The sequence below is a fragment of the Sorex fumeus genome, unplaced genomic scaffold, assembly GCF_029834395.1.
Source record: "Sorex fumeus unplaced genomic scaffold, SorFum_2.1 ptg000095l, whole genome shotgun sequence".
NCBI lineage: Eukaryota > Metazoa > Chordata > Mammalia > Eulipotyphla > Soricidae > Sorex > Sorex fumeus.
Window position 1 is genome coordinate 14104995 of NW_026606152.1, and position 19989 is coordinate 14124983.

The 19989-nt window shown below is 38.6% G+C and overlaps 1 protein-coding gene across 2 annotated transcripts in view; it reads left to right on the forward strand.

The window, feature by feature from the left end:
* Positions 1–19989, forward strand: part of FNDC3A (fibronectin type III domain containing 3A) — a 129302-nt gene that overhangs the window by 54941 nt on the left and 54372 nt on the right. The window contains exons 1-2 of one of the 2 annotated variants that reach the window (XM_056132757.1): positions 7244–7357; positions 13058–13134. In XM_056132757.1, the coding sequence (XP_055988732.1) occupies positions 7351–7357; positions 13058–13134 (84 nt within the window). In that variant the 5' untranslated portion in view covers positions 7244–7350. Of the gene's footprint in view, positions 1–7243; positions 7358–13057; positions 13135–19989 lie in introns of those variants that run through there. The other variant, XM_056132756.1, reaches the window with a different exon arrangement.

The window sequence follows — 19989 nt, forward strand, 5'->3', positions numbered from 1 at the left end:
TTTCCCTTTTAGTATCATGACTTGACCTAAAAAAAAAAAGTTGATTACCTCCAGAGTTTGCTTTGAAATGTTACTGGCCGTAAGTCCAGATATTTGGAAAATGTTACATTAAAACACAAATTTCTGTCTATACTGACCATTCTTTGACTGCCAGTCAACCTCATTCAGCCACTCTAACGACCTAGTCAAGTCAAAACATACCTGGGTTTAGACTTAGCCTCACATTTGCTTTGCACTGGCATGTTATATAGCTATATAGTGTGAAATCTTTATAAATACCTTGGTTTAACATAAACAAAGGGGAAATCAGAGAAAATGCTATTGTGTGCCCAATTCTGAAAGGTGACTAAGAAACTTAAACAAGGTTTGGTTTATGCCTATGAACAAAGTTACAAGTTCTAATCCTTCACCCCACCCTACCCTTAACTTTGGAGAAGAGAGAAAAGGACATAATTTTACCCCTATCCTTTAATTTTTTTAATGTTTTGGAACCATGCTTGTTGAATTATGAGTCTACTCTTAAATTTTTTTTATGTATGGTCCCAGCAGCCCAGCAGCCTCTATGCCGACCTTCACCCCTCGGCACCCCCACAGCCACATGTCAGGTACTCTGCTTTCTCTCCAGCCTTTTGGGCACACATCCACACCCTGTGCTATTCATTGTACCCTGAATGCCAGTGGCTATGCATCAGACTTCACACTATACGTACTTATTCCTCTGATCACTTGGTGAGTACTGCAGGGAAGGAAGAGAACAGCACACAGCCGAATCCCTCAGAGACAGTGTGGTGAACTACAAAAATTCACCCTCAGTACACAGCAAACAAAATTGGAGAAACTTCATATAAGCCCACCAAGCTCAGTGAGTGCAGATTGTACAAGGCTGTAGTAGTAGCATCGAATTCTGCAATTTCTCAGGTAATGACTTTATAGATACCCTGTGGACAATGTTTAATGAGCTCAAAGAAACGATGGTAAAATTAATCAGCAAAGCACTAATATGAGAGCAAAAATGAGAAAACTATAATCAGAAGTGACAGAAGATGAGAAAAAGTCTGCAAGGAAATAAACAGCACACCCGAGAACTATGGGATGAGTTCACGAAGAACAGTATAAGAATCATCAGAGTTCCTGAGGAATTGAACGGCAGATTTGATGAAGAACCACCAAAGAAATCAAAGATGAAGATTCTCCAGAGTTTAGGAGTGCAGGCACCCAGATCCAAGAGGCCGGAAGAGTCCCAGTGAAAATAGACCCAAATGAAAAGATTCCCAAGACACATTGTAATCAGAATTACAAAATCCACCATCAGTATTGAGAACAGTAAGATTAAAGAAGAAACGCATATACTAAGGAACCTCCCATAAGATTCACAGCAGCTCTATCAAAGGAGGCTCTAGGACCAGACAGATAGTAAACTAGTTAAGTACTTACTTGCTTTGCACGAGTACTATTGTTCTAGCCCCTATTTTATGCAAATTTAAAATGTGTTAGCATAGAATTAATCTAATTTGCTTATCTAGAAAAGAGAATTTACAGTTTTGTAGAATTTCAAGAGTTTATCTATATGTCAAGGTCACCAATTCCATAATCAATAGAAGATCTCACTCTTATATGGAACATAGTAAAACATAGTAAGGGAACAACAAATGCCAAAGGCATCAAAACTGGAGATTTTGTCTGTAAGACTAAGGTTACAGGCCTGGAGCAATAGCACACCAGGTAGGGTGTTTGCCTTACTCATGGCTGACCCTGGCTCAATTCCCAGCATCCCATATGGTTCCCCCGAGCACCGCCAGGAGTCATTCCTGAGTGCTTGAGCCAGGAGTAATTCCTGAGTGCTTGCACACCCAGTGCAATGCCGGGTGTGACCCAAAAAGCCAGACTAAAGAAGACTAAGGTGACCTGGTGAGTAGTGTGAGGGATCCTTGGGACTTAGTGGAAAGAGGTGCGTTCTGGTGATGGGTTTAGTGCTGAAATGATGTATGCATGAAAAGTGTAAAAATAGTACAATAAATAACATCTCAGTGGAAATTGGAAAGAAAGAAAATGAAAATTTCAGTTTATTCTAAAATACATCAATTTTGTTTTACATGAGATTCTTTTGCTAATATTCATGTCTGGTATCTTGGCTCTTTGAGCCAGGACAATATAATAGAAGTGTGGTTTGTGGCTCTCCCACCCTGGACATGCCGTCCCCAGTCAGATCAAAAGCGTGGGGAATGTGTGCTCTGCCTCTCACTTTGCTTGAATCAAAGTATTGCCATCAGCAGTCAACTCAAATTGATGATTCATCCTTGATTTGTGATGGTGGTTAAAAAGTTATTTCTGGAATATCTAAATGCTCCTAAAAATTTCATAGTCTTATTACATTGTACTTTGAACAACCTCAGTAACAACTGATCTTGTTTAGTTTTTGCCAGATATATTTTTAAAAAGTGTCAATTCTCAACTTCTAATTGGCATCGCAACTAACAATCCCTTTCTTCAGTTTATCTGATTTAGCTCTTATCTGTTCATTTTGCAGCGGCTATTTTGGGAGGTACATTGCTTAAAATTAAACATTTTATCTTTGCTTTACTGAATTTTTTATATACAGTATATAAGATTTAAAAAAGCATTTTTTATACCTTTGTTTTTTTCCAGACCAAATCATTGGACCATACCCTGTAATAGTTTGAGCCATACTTGATCAGTTGAAGATAAAAATTAATTTGACAATGGGCATAATCCAAGGAAAAAGAAAGTTTAGTATTAAATAGGGAAAAGGAAAGTTTAGTATGAAATGGGAACATCCAAGGTAATGGAAATCAGCTTTGGGATATCTGAAACTTGCCTATATTAGGATGGGAAGCTTCTGCTCTCAGGGGTTGTTGGAAAAAAACTGTCCCTGGAACAAAGCCTTTTTTTTTTCTTCATTTAAAGGGACTAAATCAGCAAACATTGTGTGAATTGCTGAGCTGGGTGGAAAATATTCAGCCCACACAGACTGTGTAAGAGCCGTGAAATCATGTGGTCTGGCCCTTTTACGTAACTGGACAGAAATGGGTGTTTCTCAATACAGGCAGGTCTGTATTGTGTGGTCCTCAATGATGTTACAGATAGGTAAAGAGCTAGGGGGTGGAAATAGTGAATACAGTGGAAATAATATGTATCATCAGTTAAAGAGTCAAGAAATGGAAACACTTTTGTGTTTGTGTGACATGAGAGGTAACAAGGGACTTTAGATCGAGAGGCATGGTTGTATTTAGAGGGAGACGGAGTTCAAAGTTAGAGCTGATTCTGCTGAGATTAGGAAACTCTTTGCTACTAGGTCTGGATTTTCAGGGAAGACTTGCCTTTTAGTAAATGACAGATTTTCTTCCCTACTTGTAAGAGTAGCCCTTTGGTGTCATTCCTTCCAGGGTATCTGGCTTGTATTTATTGAAATCTCTGCTATAGTTTTCTCCTTAAAAAAAAACCCATTGACCATGTTTGTTTGTTTTTTTAACTAAGTCATTTCTTTATAATCCTATCTTTGCCTTACAGTAACTTGGCAAGTTTTATTTCAGCTACATTCTTCAAGTTTTTAACCTATAAATAATGCCTACTTTAATTATTAGGAGAATAGGGTAAAAACATAAGAAATTTTGACAGCAAAGCTGCCTGGCACATACTTCGCAGTATATATTAATTTTTTGAAAAATAAGTGATTATGGGACTGGAGCGATAGCACAGCAGGTAGGGCGTTTGCCTTGCATGTGGCCGACCCGGGTTCAATTCCCAGCATCCCATATGTTCCCCCAAGCACCACCAGGAGTAATTCTAAGTGCATGAACCAGGAGTAACCCTTGTGCATCGCCAGGTGTGACCCAAAAAGAAAAAGAAAAAAAATAAGTGATTATGCTTTTACTTAAAACAATTCATTTTCTAAGTGTTGCCAGACTTGCTATGTCTTAAATTTATTGCATTTAATTGTCATAACCATGCTATACATTAATTTAGCCATGTGCAGTGACCTTGCTAATAAACAAGCTGTAATTATAATTTACAGCTTTTGATGCAAAATTTTTTTTCCACAGTGCAAATTGTCACAAATCACAGTCATTAACATTAGCTGAATTTATTTGTTTGCTGTTTTTAAATATCCTTAACTTATATAAGGTAATGGGGGAAAAGGGGGTTTTCCAATCTTCCCTTTTATAAGAAAACATCCTTGGTTCCCACCTGAGTCTCTGCTTATACTTGGATAGCACGACCTAGACCTGAACCCAGAACCTGTGTTGTTTTTAATTGAATCACCATGAGATACAGTTACAAAGCTTTCATGTTTGAATTTCAGTCATATAGTGATCTAACACCCATCCCTCCACCAGTGCACATTTTCCACCACTAGTGTCCCCAATATACCCCCCTTTGCAACCCTCCCCCTGCCTCTATGGCAGACAATTTCCCCCATACTCTCTCTCTCTATATATATATATATTTTTTTTGGGGGGGGGGGGGTATTATGGTTTGCAGTATAGATACTGAGAGGTTATCACATTTGGTCCTTTACTTTCAGCACAGGTCTTCCATTCCGAACAATTCTTCCAGCCATCCTTGTCTTAGTGATCCCTTCTCTAGTCCAGCTGCCTTCGCCTCCAGCTCATGAGACAGGCTTCCAACTATGGAGCAATATTCCTGGTCCTTATGTCTACTGTCTTTGGGTGTCAGTCTCATATTATGTTATTTTATATTCTACAAATGAGTGCACTGGAGTGATAGCACAGTGGGTAGGACGTTTGCCTTGCATGCAGCCAACATGGCCAACCCGAGTTCACTTCCTCCGCTCCTCTCTGAGAACCCGGCAAACTACCGAGAGAGTACCTCGCCCACACAGCAAAGCCTGGCAAGCTCCCCATGATATATCGATATGCCAAAACACAGTAACAACAAGTCTCATGGTGGAGACTTTACTGGGCCCGCTCGAGCAAATTGATGAACAATGGGAGGACAGCGATACAGTACAGTGATACAAATGAGTGCAGTCATTGTATGTCTATCCTTCGCTTTCTGACTCATTTCACTAAGTATACTACTCTCCATGACCATCCATTTATAAGCAAATTTCATCACTTCATTTTTTCCTAACAGCTGCATAGTATTCCATTGTGTAGAGGCACCAAAGTTTCTTTAACCTGTCATCTGTTCTCCGGCACTCGAGTTTTTTTTTTTTTCAAATTCTGGCTATTGTAGAGTGCTGCAATGAACATACAGGTGCAGATGTCATTTCTGCTGTGCTTTATTTGCACCGTCGGGATATAGACCGAAAAGGGGCATTATTGCTGGGTCATATGGAAGCTCAGTTTCTAATTTTTGAAGGAATGCCCATATTGTTTTCCAAAAAGGCTGGACTATTCGGTATTCCCACCAACAATGAAAAAGCGTCCCTTTTTCCCCACATCCACACCAACACTGTTTGCTTTTGTTCTTTTAAATGTGTGCCAGTTTCTGTGGTTTGAGATGAGATCTCATTGTTGTTTTGATTTGCATCTCCCTGATGATTCGCAATGTAGAGCATTTTTTCATGTGCCTTTTGCCAATTGCTATTTCTTTTCTGAGGAAGTTTCTGTTCATCTCCCCATTTTTTGATGGGGTTGGAGGATTTTTTCTTGTACAATTCTACTAGTGGCTTGTATATCCTAGATATTAATCCCTTATCAGATGGGTATTGGGTAAATATTCTTTCCCATTCCATGGGCTCTCTCACTGTGTTTTGGTCACTGTTTCTTTTGAGGTGCAGAAGCTTCTTAGTTTAATGTAGTCCCATTTGTTTACATTTGTTTCCCCTTGCTTGGTCAGTGGTGTTTGATCCTTAGAGAATGCTTTTAGCTTCAATATCATGGAAGGTTCTGGAAGGTTCTGCCTACATTTTCCTTCATGTGCCTTATGGATTCGGATCTGATATCGAGGTCTTTAATCCACTTTGATCTGACTTTTATGCTTGGCATTAGACAGAGGTCAGAGTTCATTTTTTTTTGCAGGTAGTTACCCAGCTTTTCCAGCACCACTTGTTGAAGAGGCCTTCCTTGCTCCACTTCACATTTCTTGCTCCTATCAAAGATTAAGTGATCATATATTTGAGAGTCTGTGTCAGAATATTCAACTCAGTTCCATTGGTCTGCGGCTCTGTTTCTATTCCAATACCATGCTATTTTAATTACTATTGCTTTGTAATACAGTTTGAAGTTGGGGAAGGTGATGCCGCCCATCTTCTTTTTCCCAGTGATTGCTTTAGCTGTTCATGGGGATTTATTGTGCCATATGAATTTCAGGAGTGTTTTGTTTATTTCTTTGAAAAGTGTCATGGATATCCTGATAGGGACCAAATTGAATCTGTGTAGTGCTTTGGGGAGTATTGCCATTTTGACAGTGTTAATCCTCCCTATCCATGAACAGGGGATGTCTCCATTTCCTACAGACCTCTTTTATTATTTTGAAGTAGTGTTTTGTGATTATCCTTGTATAGGCCCTTTACTTCTTTAGTCAAGCTGATTCCGAGGTACTTGATTTTCTGAGGTACTATTATGAACAGGATTTTTTTAATCTCTTTCTTCTCTTTCATTATTTGTGTATAGAAAAGCCATGGACTCTTTAGGATATGTGTTTTTTATGTTTCGTGGAAATGGGTGGGAGTGTTAATCAAGTATCTGTAGTAATGTTAAATCTTCAAAATAAAAATTAAAACTAAATGTAAAGGTGGTTCTTAATTAGCTTGACATACCAAATACTTAAGGGGGGGGATAGTATTCCCATTCTGAGGAAAGTATTGATCAAACCTATGTTTTTATTTGTGTGTGAGCATTCTTTAAGGGATGCATTTGAGTGTGGCTAGTTGAGTTACACAGAACATTTCCAGTGAATATTCTTGATGAATAACCAGTATATCTGTCATGAACTTTCTCAGTAAAAAAAGCAACAAAGGCGGAAATAAACTTCGATTATTAAGATAGTGCCTGTGATGTTATCCTAGGAAAGCGAAAAGGCTCATTTAAAATAAATTAGCTGCACCGGGTATCATCAGCCTTGGAGTTGGTGTATAAACAATTCATAAAGATGATTCAGTTCGAAGCAGCGACAGTAAAAATCCTTCGCTTTTTCCAAGTGTAGCAAGCAGGAACAGTTTCTCTTTCTTCCCGGTTCCCTCTCCACGGCTCGGTGCAGGTCACATGATGTGCATCACGTGACTCGGTCAAAGGATCTTTTCCTCTTACAGCTTTGAAAAAAAAAAAAGCCTGCAGCCGTTCTCCAATTAAAACTGTTAACGTGTACTACTACGTTGTTTCCTTGTTGGATTTTCGTTTTCTCTGCTGCTTCTGTAAAAACAAAATGAGTGGTAAGATTTGCTGTATTTTAACATTCTGCTTTAGTTTTACAACATAGAAAGCATTGTGTTACAGTCATGTAGTGTGTGCTTTTCAGTGGCTGCCAAATCTATCGCGGTAAAAACATTTAAAATTGTTGCCATGTACTTAGATAAAGGTTCAGCTCAATTTATAGAATTGAGCTGCTTTATAGGTAACAGAATAATTCCTTCTAGTACCTTTGTCTTAGATTTTCTTTTTACAACTTGGATCTGGAAATTGGCGTTAGGTATTTGGAAGCCATTGTGAATGCTTCTTACAGAATGTGCAGCACGTCAGCAGCCAGTTGAATTTTAGGAATTGATACTGGAACAGATTTGTGGTTTTGTTTTTTTGAAAGGAAAATTCAGTGTAAATGTACAAAAAAAATTATCTTACAATAGATGAAATGTCTTTATTAAATCATTAGTGTCACTGTTTAAGGAATTTTAAGTGAAGGGTTTTTCAGTTTGGGTGATCGAACTATTTTGGACTAGGAAATAGTACATTGACTTGAATTAGGTCTTGCTAAAATTATGTAGATTATTAAGAAGCCGCTAGGTATGTCTGTGGTCATTTAGGTACAGGTACACTAGTGCTGGATAGAACCCCCTGCAAAACTCTTCTTTGTTTAATCATTTTGTAATTAATCTTTTGATACTTTCTAAATTAGAATTATGGGAACTAAGGAGGTAGTAGAATATTTGCATCAGTAAGTGTTCAGGGTTCGGTGAGGGGGGTTGCCCCTTTAGACAGGAATAACAAAGGAATGATCCTATTAGTCTTTAAATGCTATAGTCATACAAAAGGAGTTTTGTGTTTTTCCACGTTAAATGTTATTTCACTCCAGTCTTTTAAATATTAAATACAATATCCATGAATTATTTTAATGAAAAGGTTTTTGATTTCTGCCTCAGGATAAGGATATTTACTTGCTCACGTGAAATGATTACTTAAGTGCTAGAGAGATAATACAGCAAGTAAGGCGTTTGCCTGGAACACAATTGACCCCTGTTGGTCCTAGGTACTGCATATGGTCCCCAGAGCACATGGCCAGGAGCCAGGAGTAAGCCCTGAGCACAGCTGGATGCAGCTTATCCCGTCACACACCCCCCCCCCCCCCAGGAAAAAATGATTACAAGGTAGTGAATTAATCATTACTAGATTACAAGTTTATTCCAGTTTATTTTAGGGTGTGTTCTGTTTTCAGATTCATACTTATAAAAGGGGACTTTTCCCCTCTGGCAAAACCTATTTTGTTTCCTCCCTCACCTTCTCCCTTGCCCTCTCCCTGCTGCTTCGCCTCTCCCCTTCCTTTCCCTCTCTTCCCCCACCCCGTTTTCCTCCATTCCCTTCTCTTCCTTTTCACTCTCTCTCCTCACCCTCTCCCCCTTTCTCTCCACCATTTCTCCACTCCCTCCAGCTCCTCTACATAGATTTCCCTATACAAAGCTATTTTACTTAACATAAAAAGAATAACATAGAATTTTATACCGTGAAATTTATTTTAGCAGCTTTCAACATATATAGTTTAAATTGTCACTACAGAGTATCTGTATTTCACAATTTTAGTTAAAAGAAAGGTAACCCAAAACAGTTACGTGGTTTTACCACTTTAATATTCTGTAACTCCTTTTACATGATGACAAAATACTTTTCTGATTCCTTCATATAAAATTTACATTTGAAAACTTGTTAAAGAAATCACTGTCCTCTGGCACATAGAAGAAGCTCAGTATGTGGTTTATTTCTCACTAATTCAAATAAGATTTTTAATGAATTCTTATTCTCAGTTTAACTTCTTATATCTTATCTTAAATGTGTTATCTCTATTCAGAAAACAGTATACTAGCTTCATATAAATTAGCTAGTAGGAATTAACCAGCATTCAATTTTAAATTGTTCTCATTTCTCAGGCCCAAAAATCTAAAAAGTGAAAAAACTTTGAATAAGGATTTTCTTGCCTAGAGGTAAAAGCATCTCAGAAATTTTATTTTGTAAATGAATACATAATAAAATCTTAAATTTAGAAAAGTGATATACTTCCTTTTTCTTAGTTTTCCTTAGAAGCATTGAAACATAGGGTTTTGTTTTCTTTTTTAAGGGGGGAGGACTATCCTGCTGTGCTTTGGGCTTACTCTTGGCTTTGTGTTCAGGGATCACTCCTTGCAGTGTTCAGGGGACCATACGTGGTGTCAGGAATCAAATCCATGTGCAAGACACGTAACTTACCTGCTGTACTATCTCTATAGCCAAGAATTTAGTTCGTAAGTCTGAAAATCTCAAAAGTTGCCAGTTATACAGTATTTTTTCCCTTTTCCTTCCTTCTGTGATTCATGTTGCTATACCGGGAGTCAAACACGCTGAGTGTAACAGATAGTGATTGTGTCTCAGGCACGTGCTCACCAAGGGGTCGCTCTTCCTAGCTGTGATACAGCTAGAATTCGTTTGTTACTCAGCATCACAAACTGTGGAGCTGCTGGGTCCACGCTCGGTACATTAGGTCACACGAGATGGAACTATTGGTCTTGAGAGGCAGGATTCTAAGTGTTTGGGCCTCAGTAATACATAGTAGTTGATGTTCACTAAAGATGAAATAGAGATACACCCTTAGATATGAAACCTTCTTCAGTGCCTGGGTTTGGCTCAGCAGTGACATCTTTCCCTTTCAAGTGTGACTGACTCGGTATGATTTGAGTTTGATCCCTGGCACTGACAGAACCAAGTGCGTCTAAGTAGCAGAACTAAGTGTGTAATTCTGAGCGAGCGTCACAGCTAAGTATTTCATCCCAGGTGAGCAGTGGCCAAATTCATCGAAAAACAGTAAATGGAAAGGGGACTGAGAGAAGAAAAGGAATTTCCTGTTTCGCACTCTTGGGCAAGCTTAATTCCTACATCTTGAAAGTGTAGGCGATAAACTTTGTAAAAAAAAGCATTCTGAAAAACTGCATGTGTTTGGTGGACTTGTTTTGGATGGGAAGAGAATTTGAGAGTTTATTGTTGCATATGTCATAATTTGGTGTCCCTCCAAATTTATGTGCCTTTTCTTTTTTTTACCTTTTCTTTGGAGGTCACACCCAGTGGTGCTCAGGGTTCACTCCCAATAACGCTTGGGGGATCATGCAGTACCAGCAGTCAAACCTGTGGTTCCTGTGTGCTCCAGCATTTAGAACTATCTGTCTGCCCATTCCTTAATTCCTCTTAGAGTCTCTTCTCCCTTCCTCTTCCAACCTCCTTTTTCCTTTTCTTTTACCGTTCTTCCATCCTCCTTTTTCTTTTTTTTCTTTTGTCACTCCTGATTATTGTCTAGTTCTTGCTCTCGAGAACCATTCTGCCTGCACGGCAAAGTCTGGCAAGCTCCCCATTGTGTATTCAATATGCCAAAACCAGTAACAGTGATGGGTCTCATTCCCCTGACCCTGAAAGAGCCTCCAATGTGGCACTTGCTAAAATCTTAGGTTCAGAACGAATGGAGACGTTACTGGTGCCTGCTCGAGGAAATCGATGAACAATGGGGTGGCAGTGATACGGTGTCACTCCTGACCATGTTCAGGGGACCATATGCAGTGCCAAGGCTAAAACCAAGGTCAGGCACACAGGCACATGTAAAACAAGTACCTTCTCTACCCTCTGTACTAGTTCTTCAACCCCGCCATTTTTCTCTTCCAGTCTCCCTCCCTTCCAGCCTACAAACTCTTACCCCCCTCCTTACTCTCCCCTAGGTCTCTTGATATTTTTTTCTCAAGTTTTGTTTCTCCCTTTCTCCACTGCTTGCTTTTACTCTCTCCTTCTTTTCTCTACCTCCTTTTCTTGTCACTATTTCATATTTACCTTGCTGTGCGCTTTTCCCTAAATACTCCTTATTTTTCTTCTATACTTATAATTTTCCATTTCTCCATTTGTTTTATGGTCCTTGCCCCGCCATCTCGGGTCGGCCACGTTGGCTGCGTGCAAGACAAATGCCCTACCGCTGTGCTATCGCACCAGCCCTAGCAATAGCACAGCGGTAGGGGTTTGCCTTACAAGCGGCCAACGTGGCCGACCCGAGTTCGACTCCTCTACTCCTCTCGGAGAGTGACTCCTCTACTCCTCTCGGAGAGTGCGGCAAGCTACCAAGAGTATCTCGCCCGCAGCCGAGCCTGGCAAGCTCCCTGTGACGTATTCGATATGCCAAACACAGTAACAACAAAGTCTCCAATGGAGACGTTACTGGGCCTGCTCAAGCAAATGGATGAATGACGGGGTGACCGTGACAGCCCCTCCATCTCAGAAAGAGTGGCCGTGACCTGGATTTGCTGAGACTTCATGCTTTGTTTGGTGTTTTGTTTTGTTTTGTCTTGTTTTGTTTTTAATGTATAGTGTTAGCACTAAAATTTGTTTTCTGTCTTGTATAAGCTTTTCCACCATTTAAAAAAAAAAAACGGAGCTGGAGAGATAGCTCAGAGGGTAAGGCGTTTGCCTTGCACGCAGCCAACCCAGGTTCAATTCCCAGCATCCCATAGGGTCCCCTGAGCACCACCAGGAGTAACTCCTGAGTGCAGAGCCAGGAGTAACCCCTGTGCATTGCAGGGTGTGACCCAAAAAGAAAAAAAAAAGCCACACTCCATTATAAAAGCTCGGCATTTTCCCCCATTGCTTTATCAGACATTAGATGCTTTTATTTTCCTGAAATGAGTAAGACTCTTTGAGAATGTTATTAGTGGGTAAGGGGACAATGGTGTTTAAAATTGGGGGAGGGGGAAGGGTCTGAAGGTGAGGTGTTGGTTTTTTAAGGTATGTAAAGTAAAATAACCATATCTTCTGAAACTAATGCCTCTGTGGGGATACTGAGGGCCTCCCAAGCAGTTCTCAGGGTCTCTGGAGCCATATGTAATCTGCTTAGGAGGCCATGTGGTGCTGGAGAGTGGATCTGGGTTGGGCATATGACTTCTACTATGTCCTCAGCCCTAAAGTGCCTTTGTTATCCCAGAAAATTAAAAAGAGGAAGTAATGAGATACTTATAAAATTGTTTGGAAAGGGTAACACTGTAAAAGACAGAAGTAAGATAGACTGAATTTTCTTTTTCTCAAACTTCTAGCCTAAGACAATTTCTCTCTAGCTAAATGTATATTTACAGCACTTCTTTAATTCATTCTCAAGCCCTTCCAGACATGACTTAGACATAGCAGAAGAGGAACAGGCTTTTAGCCCAGTAAAGTTCCAAAGATTCTTCTGTACTGCTTTCCGCTGGACTTCATTTTCTCTTCTCAGAATTTCGTCTTTTCTTTCACTGACTCTGTATGCAAAGTCTAGTTTGGTTTTCTTGTAGGTCCATGTTTTGGAACTTGAGGAGTCATAATAATCACCTGGATATTTGTAAAGTAAATACTGATTCAGAACTTTCTGTTAGCATTTTTAAAAATAGCCTCTGTGGGAACTGAGAAGTTGGTACCATTTTCAAGGGTCTCCGGGTGGAGCAGGCAAGTTCAAGAAACATACTGCAGGTAAAGAGTGATTGGTACATTTTATAAAATGAACTATTTTTTTTAGTAAGTGTATCTTACTCAAAAACTTTTTTTCATCTTTTCACAGTAATATAGCCACTGTGAGTTTGAGTATTTACATGAAGTACTCAATGTGTGATTCAAATTGCTTTCAACACTAGCTTACTAAGTGGTCCCCAATTAATAGATGATTTCTGTGACCCATTCAGGTCCTGCTCAGGTTCCAATGATGTCCCCAAATGGTTCTGTGCCTCCTATTTATGTGCCTCCTGGTTATGCCCCACAGGTATGTTTTATGCTATTTTTCTTTTTTTTTATCTATATAATGGTGATTTTAGTGTTACTGTTTGACTTTAATTAAGATTTTTGCTGAAATATAATATAGCTTCTATTTAAATGTGTTTAATATATTTAAAAGGAAAGAAAATTAAATTTCTTGTCCTTGTCATTTGGCATTATCTTTGGGTGTTGAACTGTTTTTATAAAGAACAGATTCTAGAATATTATCTTCCTGAATACATTAATAATATCAATGTGTAAGGTTGTCTACAGTAACATTATTTTAATTAACCGTTTGCTTAGAAGCAATCCAAGACTCTGCAGCTTCTAATCTTAACTTATACAGTGGTTCACAGATACCCATAATAGTTGTGTCATATAAAACAGGAAAAATTTTAATTCAGTAACCCTAAGAGGATCAGCATTGCTACACATCTGTAACTCTGTTCTGCTGAGTTAAGTATAATAACTTATTTGTACAGACAACTTGATTTAAACTGTTAAGACCTGCAGATGTTTAATTTCTTCTACTACTATGATTCTGTATAGTCTGTATTCATTATCTCATTTTTTATTTCTTTTCCTAACATTGAAGTTTGAGCTTCTTGCTATAATATAGCATTATCTACTACTTGTAGGATGCAGCAGAATTATGTGTTCTAAAAAGCTTGGTAAAACAGAACTACAAATACCAAAATCCACTGTTGAGACTGTTTAGCCCTATAACTGAGGAAAAAGTAATCTGCATTATCTAAGAGCATATTACGACAGGACAATAAAAAAGTGCTTCAGCAGACTTTTGCTTAAAATTAACACCAAGATTTCATGAAAGGCATTACCAGAAAAATAAGAAGAAATCATTACTTACCTGAGATAACCTTCAAATGTGATACTTGTATTAATGACATTACCCTATTCAATTTATAATCATTTCAGATATGAACTCATTAAGTCATACATATGTATTAACTTAAACTTTCTGTAATTTTATGGGAATCTCATCTAGTAGTGCTTGGGATAGAACCTGACACTTCACACAGGCAAAGACTGTGTTCTACATTTGAGTCAACATCCCTAGCCCTTAATTTTATTTTTTAATAATTTCATTTTTTAAGATACAGAATGCCTATCACCAGAAGCAGACAGTTTCTCAGGACAATTATTTTTCCCCTTTTCCACTCATGAACAAAAACAAAATAGTTCTTGGGAAAAAAATAGATTTTTAGCTACGTATATAATATCTTTATTATTGGATCAGAAAAATCATTAACTTTTTTAAACCAGTGTTTAAAAAAATATTAGTCTCAAAACTATATAAGATGTTATCCAATGTGGTAGGGAGATTTAATATTAACTATAAAATGATATGCAGAGAGCACATTAATGTACTCACCCAGAGTTTAAACATAAAGGAATGTTACTTTTATAAATAAGTCAATGGAAAATATATTAGCATATTGGTATGTTGGAGGTAAATGCATTAAATTATAGCCAAAAGGTCATCGTATACATGTAGTATATTTGTTTAGCTGTCCTTCTAATTACAAACATAATTTTAGAAAGTTCAATAATCTAACAAATAAAGAATTTTCAGAGAATTTTGAGCTTATAAACTACTTGAATGATACCTACCGCTGAGAGACAGTACCAAAAGTTCTCTCCTTCTGCCTTTCCTGTACTGGCTTTCCTGCCTTTTCTGGAGGTGGGTTGTTATGGTGATGAAAGGTAGCCAACAAGGAGGGGATTGTAGATCTCATAATGTGGGTGGAGGGCTTCTGTCACTTAGTCATTATGTCAGCTCACAGCAATAAGGTCGGTAAATTTCGGAGAGTCTACAAATTAGAGTGATACCAGTCTTTTCTTTCTCATCTGAGAATAACCTGGACAGTGGTCGTTGGTGTAAGAAACTAGAAGGTAGGGGTACTTCAAGCTTTAGATGAGGATCAAGAGTGAAAATAAGAGGAAAAAGGGATTGTCATGTGTTTCTGACATTGTTATGTATGTATGTGTGATATGTGAAGTAAATACCTGTGAATAAAAGGTGAGAAATGGTATAATAGATTAAAGCTGGAGTAGTTCTAAATTCAGGTAAAACTATGTAGAAATCAGTTGCTACGAGTAAGTAGAAGAGAAACAAAGCTGGCAACTCATGACCACTACTAGCTTGTGTTACAGGAGAAAAAATAATGTAGTTCCTAGTATAATAAGATACATTTATTTCCCACCATATCATTTAGTCTTCAATTTTTTTTAGCACCGTCTATATGATAGGTGAACTATTTTGAGTTTGGGGGAGAAAACAGAACTGTTCTATCAAAGAATGTATTTCTGGTGTAGAAGACACTTCTGTTATAAAACAGAATCTTCTTTCTACTTTTCTTTATAGTCCTTTTCAATTGTATCTATGTTAAAAAAGAGAATTATGATGGAGAGGGGATTGCTGTAGTAGCTCTGCAACTATAAAACATTCATTTAAGTACTATAATATCTGTTTTTCAAAAGAAAGTAGGGCTTCTCCTAATTAGAACTTATGTAGAGTTAGGTGGATGGTAAGACTATGCTGATTTATTCATTTAAGCAGACTAATTTGGTCTAGATCTTCTTTTTTTTTTTCTTACAACTATTAAGTTTTGGTTTGCTTTGGTTTGGGGGCCATACCTGGCATTACTTACTCCTGGCTCTCTGCTTAGGGATTCTCTTGGCATGATTCAGGGGCCTATAGAAGATGCCAGGGATCAAACCTGCATCAGCCACAAGCAGGGCACTGTGTCATATGCCGCACTATCTCTGTTCCCTAGCCATTTATTTTAAAAATAATAACTTCTTTCTGTATGTCATGAAATTTAAAAATTAGAAGACAGGTACCTTTTGATTCTACAAAATAGATTAGAGCGTAAAATCAGAACCAAATTGCTTGAGTTTAAATACTCTTCTACTTACTGTCAAAGTGAGCAATATTAGCCAGTTATTAATAACATGTTTGTAGCATTTTAAGGATTAGCTTAACATACTTAATGTAAATATCTGTTGATAAGTTTTGTCAGGTTATGTAACATTTACACTTGGAAAATCAACAGTACTAGAAGTATTTGTATTTGATTATAAATACCAAATGATAAAGAATGAGTGTAATAGAAATTTGGGGTGTGGAGGGGGAACCGCTGAATCGAGTACCCAGGAAAGAAGTCTCTAATGATAGGCCATTACCTTTAGTAAATCAGTATACTGTGATTGCATTCAATGAAAACAAATTCTTGGGACTAGAGCCATTGTACAAACAGGGTAAGGTGCTTTCCTTTCGTGCAGCGGATCCTATTTCAATCCCTGAGCCTGCCAGGAGTGATCCCTGAGGACAGACCCAGGAGCAAGCCCCGGAGCACTGCTGGTTGTGGCCGGAAAAGCAAACAAAACCAAATTCTTTATGGTTTCTTAACTCTACTGCTACCACCCTGTTTCTATATTCCCCTTGGCAGGAAAACTTCCCCAAACTGATAGTAACTCTTAATTTTCCCCCACTTTGCCTTTTTTGCCCTGTGATTATACCAGAATGGTTCTTCTCAATATTATGACTTTCCATTCAATAAACTCACTGATCCATTATTAGTCTTTTGTTTGACATGACATAGTTGATTCTTCTGGATACATTTCACCAAATGTCTAGGCTCATTTCTTCCTCCCTTACTTGTTTGCCTTTTCCCATTCTTTGCTGAATTGCAGGCTAGTAAGTGTAGCTAACTCAAATATCTAGTGCATATTTCCACTTAGATTTTTCACAGGATTACAAAACTCAGATGCCCAACCTAAAACTCTGAATTTTCTCCAAAATAACTTAGTCTTCTTCATTGCAGATGATGGATAGCCTTCCTCTCATGACTACTTTTCCTTCTCTGATGGAATCATCAGCTAATGTTGTATCTTTTTGTTGGGGGAAGTGGTGTAGGGGAGGGTAGTTCAGGGCCACACTCCACAGTACTCAGGGTCACTCCTGGTGGTACTTGGGGAACCATTCAGGGTCACTCCTGGTGGTACTTGGGGAACCATTCAGGGAGCCATATGTGTTGGGATTGAATAAGGGTCGCCCTGGATCACTGTAAGCATGCCACCTCATTTACTATCTTTTTGACCCCTCTTGAATCTCTTAAACATACGCAAAATGTAAACCACTTTTCATCCTGACCCAACCATCATCATCTATTGCCTAGATTGCTAAATTGCCTCCTTCATGGCATTCCTATTTTTAGACTCTTGTCCTACAATCTCTCTAGCCATTAAAGCTGTCCTGTTAAATGTGAACTTATTTTAGTGTTTCTCAACCTTGTTACTATAGACAATTAGGACAAGCAGTTTTTTGGTTGTTGTTTCAAGGTTTTGTCTTTCCGTGTTACAGAATATTTAAAGCATCTCTGACTTCTTTACTTATAGATGCCAGTTGTACTGCCACCTCCAATTGTCATACTAAAACAATTTTTTGTATGTCTCTAGAGGAGAAAGCCATAGTGCAGTGAGTAGGCACTTACTTTGTATGTGGCTAACCCAGGTTTGGTCCCTGCCACCTTATATGTCCGTCACCCCTGCCCCTGACCCTGCCAAGAGTGATCCTGGACACAGTGCCAGGAGTAAGCCTTGAACACTGCCAGGTGTGGTCCCAAAACAGAAACAGGCTCCAGAGCAATAGTACAACAGGTAGGGCATTTCCCTTGCATGCAGCTGACCCAGATTCAATCTCCGGCATCCTATCTGGTCTTCCAAGCCCACCAAGAGTAATACCCAAGTGCAGAGCCAGAATTAAACCCTGAGAACAGCAAGGCATGGCTCAGAATTTAAAAAAAAAAAAAAGGCTCTAGATACTGTCAAATGTCCTCTGAGCAGGACTGTTTGTTTAAACTTATTTTTACTCATGTGACCTAATAAAAAATTTTTACTTAAGCCACTGTGATTGATGTGCAAAATCATTCATAGTTTAGTTTTGGTCATACATGTTTCAGCTTCAGTCCCACCATCAGGGTCTGCTCTCCTCCACCAGTGTTTCCTCGTTCCCGAGCCCTTTCCCCAGACTGCCTCCTTGACACACACATTTTTTGTTGTAGATTGAACATCATGCTTTCAATGTTGTTGGCTCTGTGGTTTGTTTGTAAATATACACCACACTTCTATGGACAAGGAAAACCTAGGTATCCACTTTTGATACTGTGCATTTACTCATGCTGTTATTCTGTATACCACAGATAAGAGAAGTAATATGTTATTTGTCCTTTTCTGACTCAATTTAGCATGATATCCTCCAGTTCCATCCAAATTGCCGCAAATTGCTTGATTTTATCAGACCTTGCAGCTGCATAGTATTTCACTACATCTTTATACCATGTCTTCATTATCCATTCATCTATTGGGCACCTAGGTTGATTCCCTATATTAGCTGTTATACTAGGTGCTGTGCAGATGTCCCCTTGACTGTTTTGTGTCTGGGGATAGATACCAAGAAATATAATTGCTGAGGGGATGGCAGTCCTTTGTTTTCTGAGAAATCGCCATAATGTGTTCTATGGGCTTTGAACCAGACGATATTCCCAGCAGCAGTGGGTGAAAGTTCCTTTTCAGCATATCCCCACCAACCCAGTTGGTTCCAGTTTGTTTTGTTATAGTCTTTCTCACTCAAAAGAAGTGCTGTCTCGTCATCTGAATTTGTGATATGTGATGAACACACTTACATGTGCATATTGGCCATTCCCCTGTTCTCCTCAGGTTTCCTCTTCCCATCTGTTTGAAAGGGTTTGGGATTTTTTGTTATTGTTGTTGCTAATCTTTGTGAATACTTTATGTATCTTGGATCTTTTAAAAAAAATTAATTGAATCACGTGAATTACAAAGTTATTCATGATTGAGTTTCAGGTATACTGTGTTCCCAACAACCATTTCCTTCACCAGTGTCCCTTCATTCCCTCCCACCTCCCATCCCCCCAGGCTGTGTCTGTGGTAGGCACTTTTTTCTTTCTCCTTTACACACTTTGGTCTTAACCCTAGGGGTTATCTGATGTGTTGAATACAAACATTTTCTTCCATTGAGTTGGGCTTCCTTTAATTTTAGCCCATGTTTCTTTTTCTATGCAGAATCTCTTTAATTTGGTGTCGTCCATTTGTTTATTTTTACTTGTGTTGCCTCTTTGTCAGGGGGATTGTATCTTTGAAAACACCTTTGAGGTCCAAATCTTGGAGCATTCTTCCTATATTTTCTTCAGTGATCTCAAGGTTCCACTTTGAATTGACTTTTGTGTGTGCCTTTTAGGATATGAATCCATCTCTTCTTTACATGTGATGATTCAGTTTTCCAAGCACCATTTCTGAAGAGGCTATCTTTATACCACTTCATATACCCAGCTCTTTTGTCAAAAATTGTGTGACCCCAGGCATATAGATAAATAATCAGGTTACGGATTATAAATCATAAGGAATATTTTTTTAATCAAGCTAGAGAGGCAGGACAGGGGTTAGTCCAGATGTTAAGGCACTTGCCTTGCATGCACTGATCCTGGTTAGATATGGATTCCCAAGGAGTGATGCCTGAGCTTCACTGGGTTTTGTCCCCAAACAAAAAACATTATTTTTAAATACCATTCTACTTGCTATTCATAGTTTTTTCACCTTGCTCCGTGCAAACATTATATTTATCTGCTCCACACAAAAACTTCATTCTAACACCTTTTCTCTTTTCTAAATGATCGGTTTCTTTGGTCATCCTAAAGACAAGCAGTTTGTAATGAGGAGAGGGAGTAAAATTCAAGATAGCTCTATAAGTAGACATAGGGTTCGCATGTTTTTTCGTAAGGGGAAAGAAAATGAAGAGAAAAGATGGCATGAACAGTGC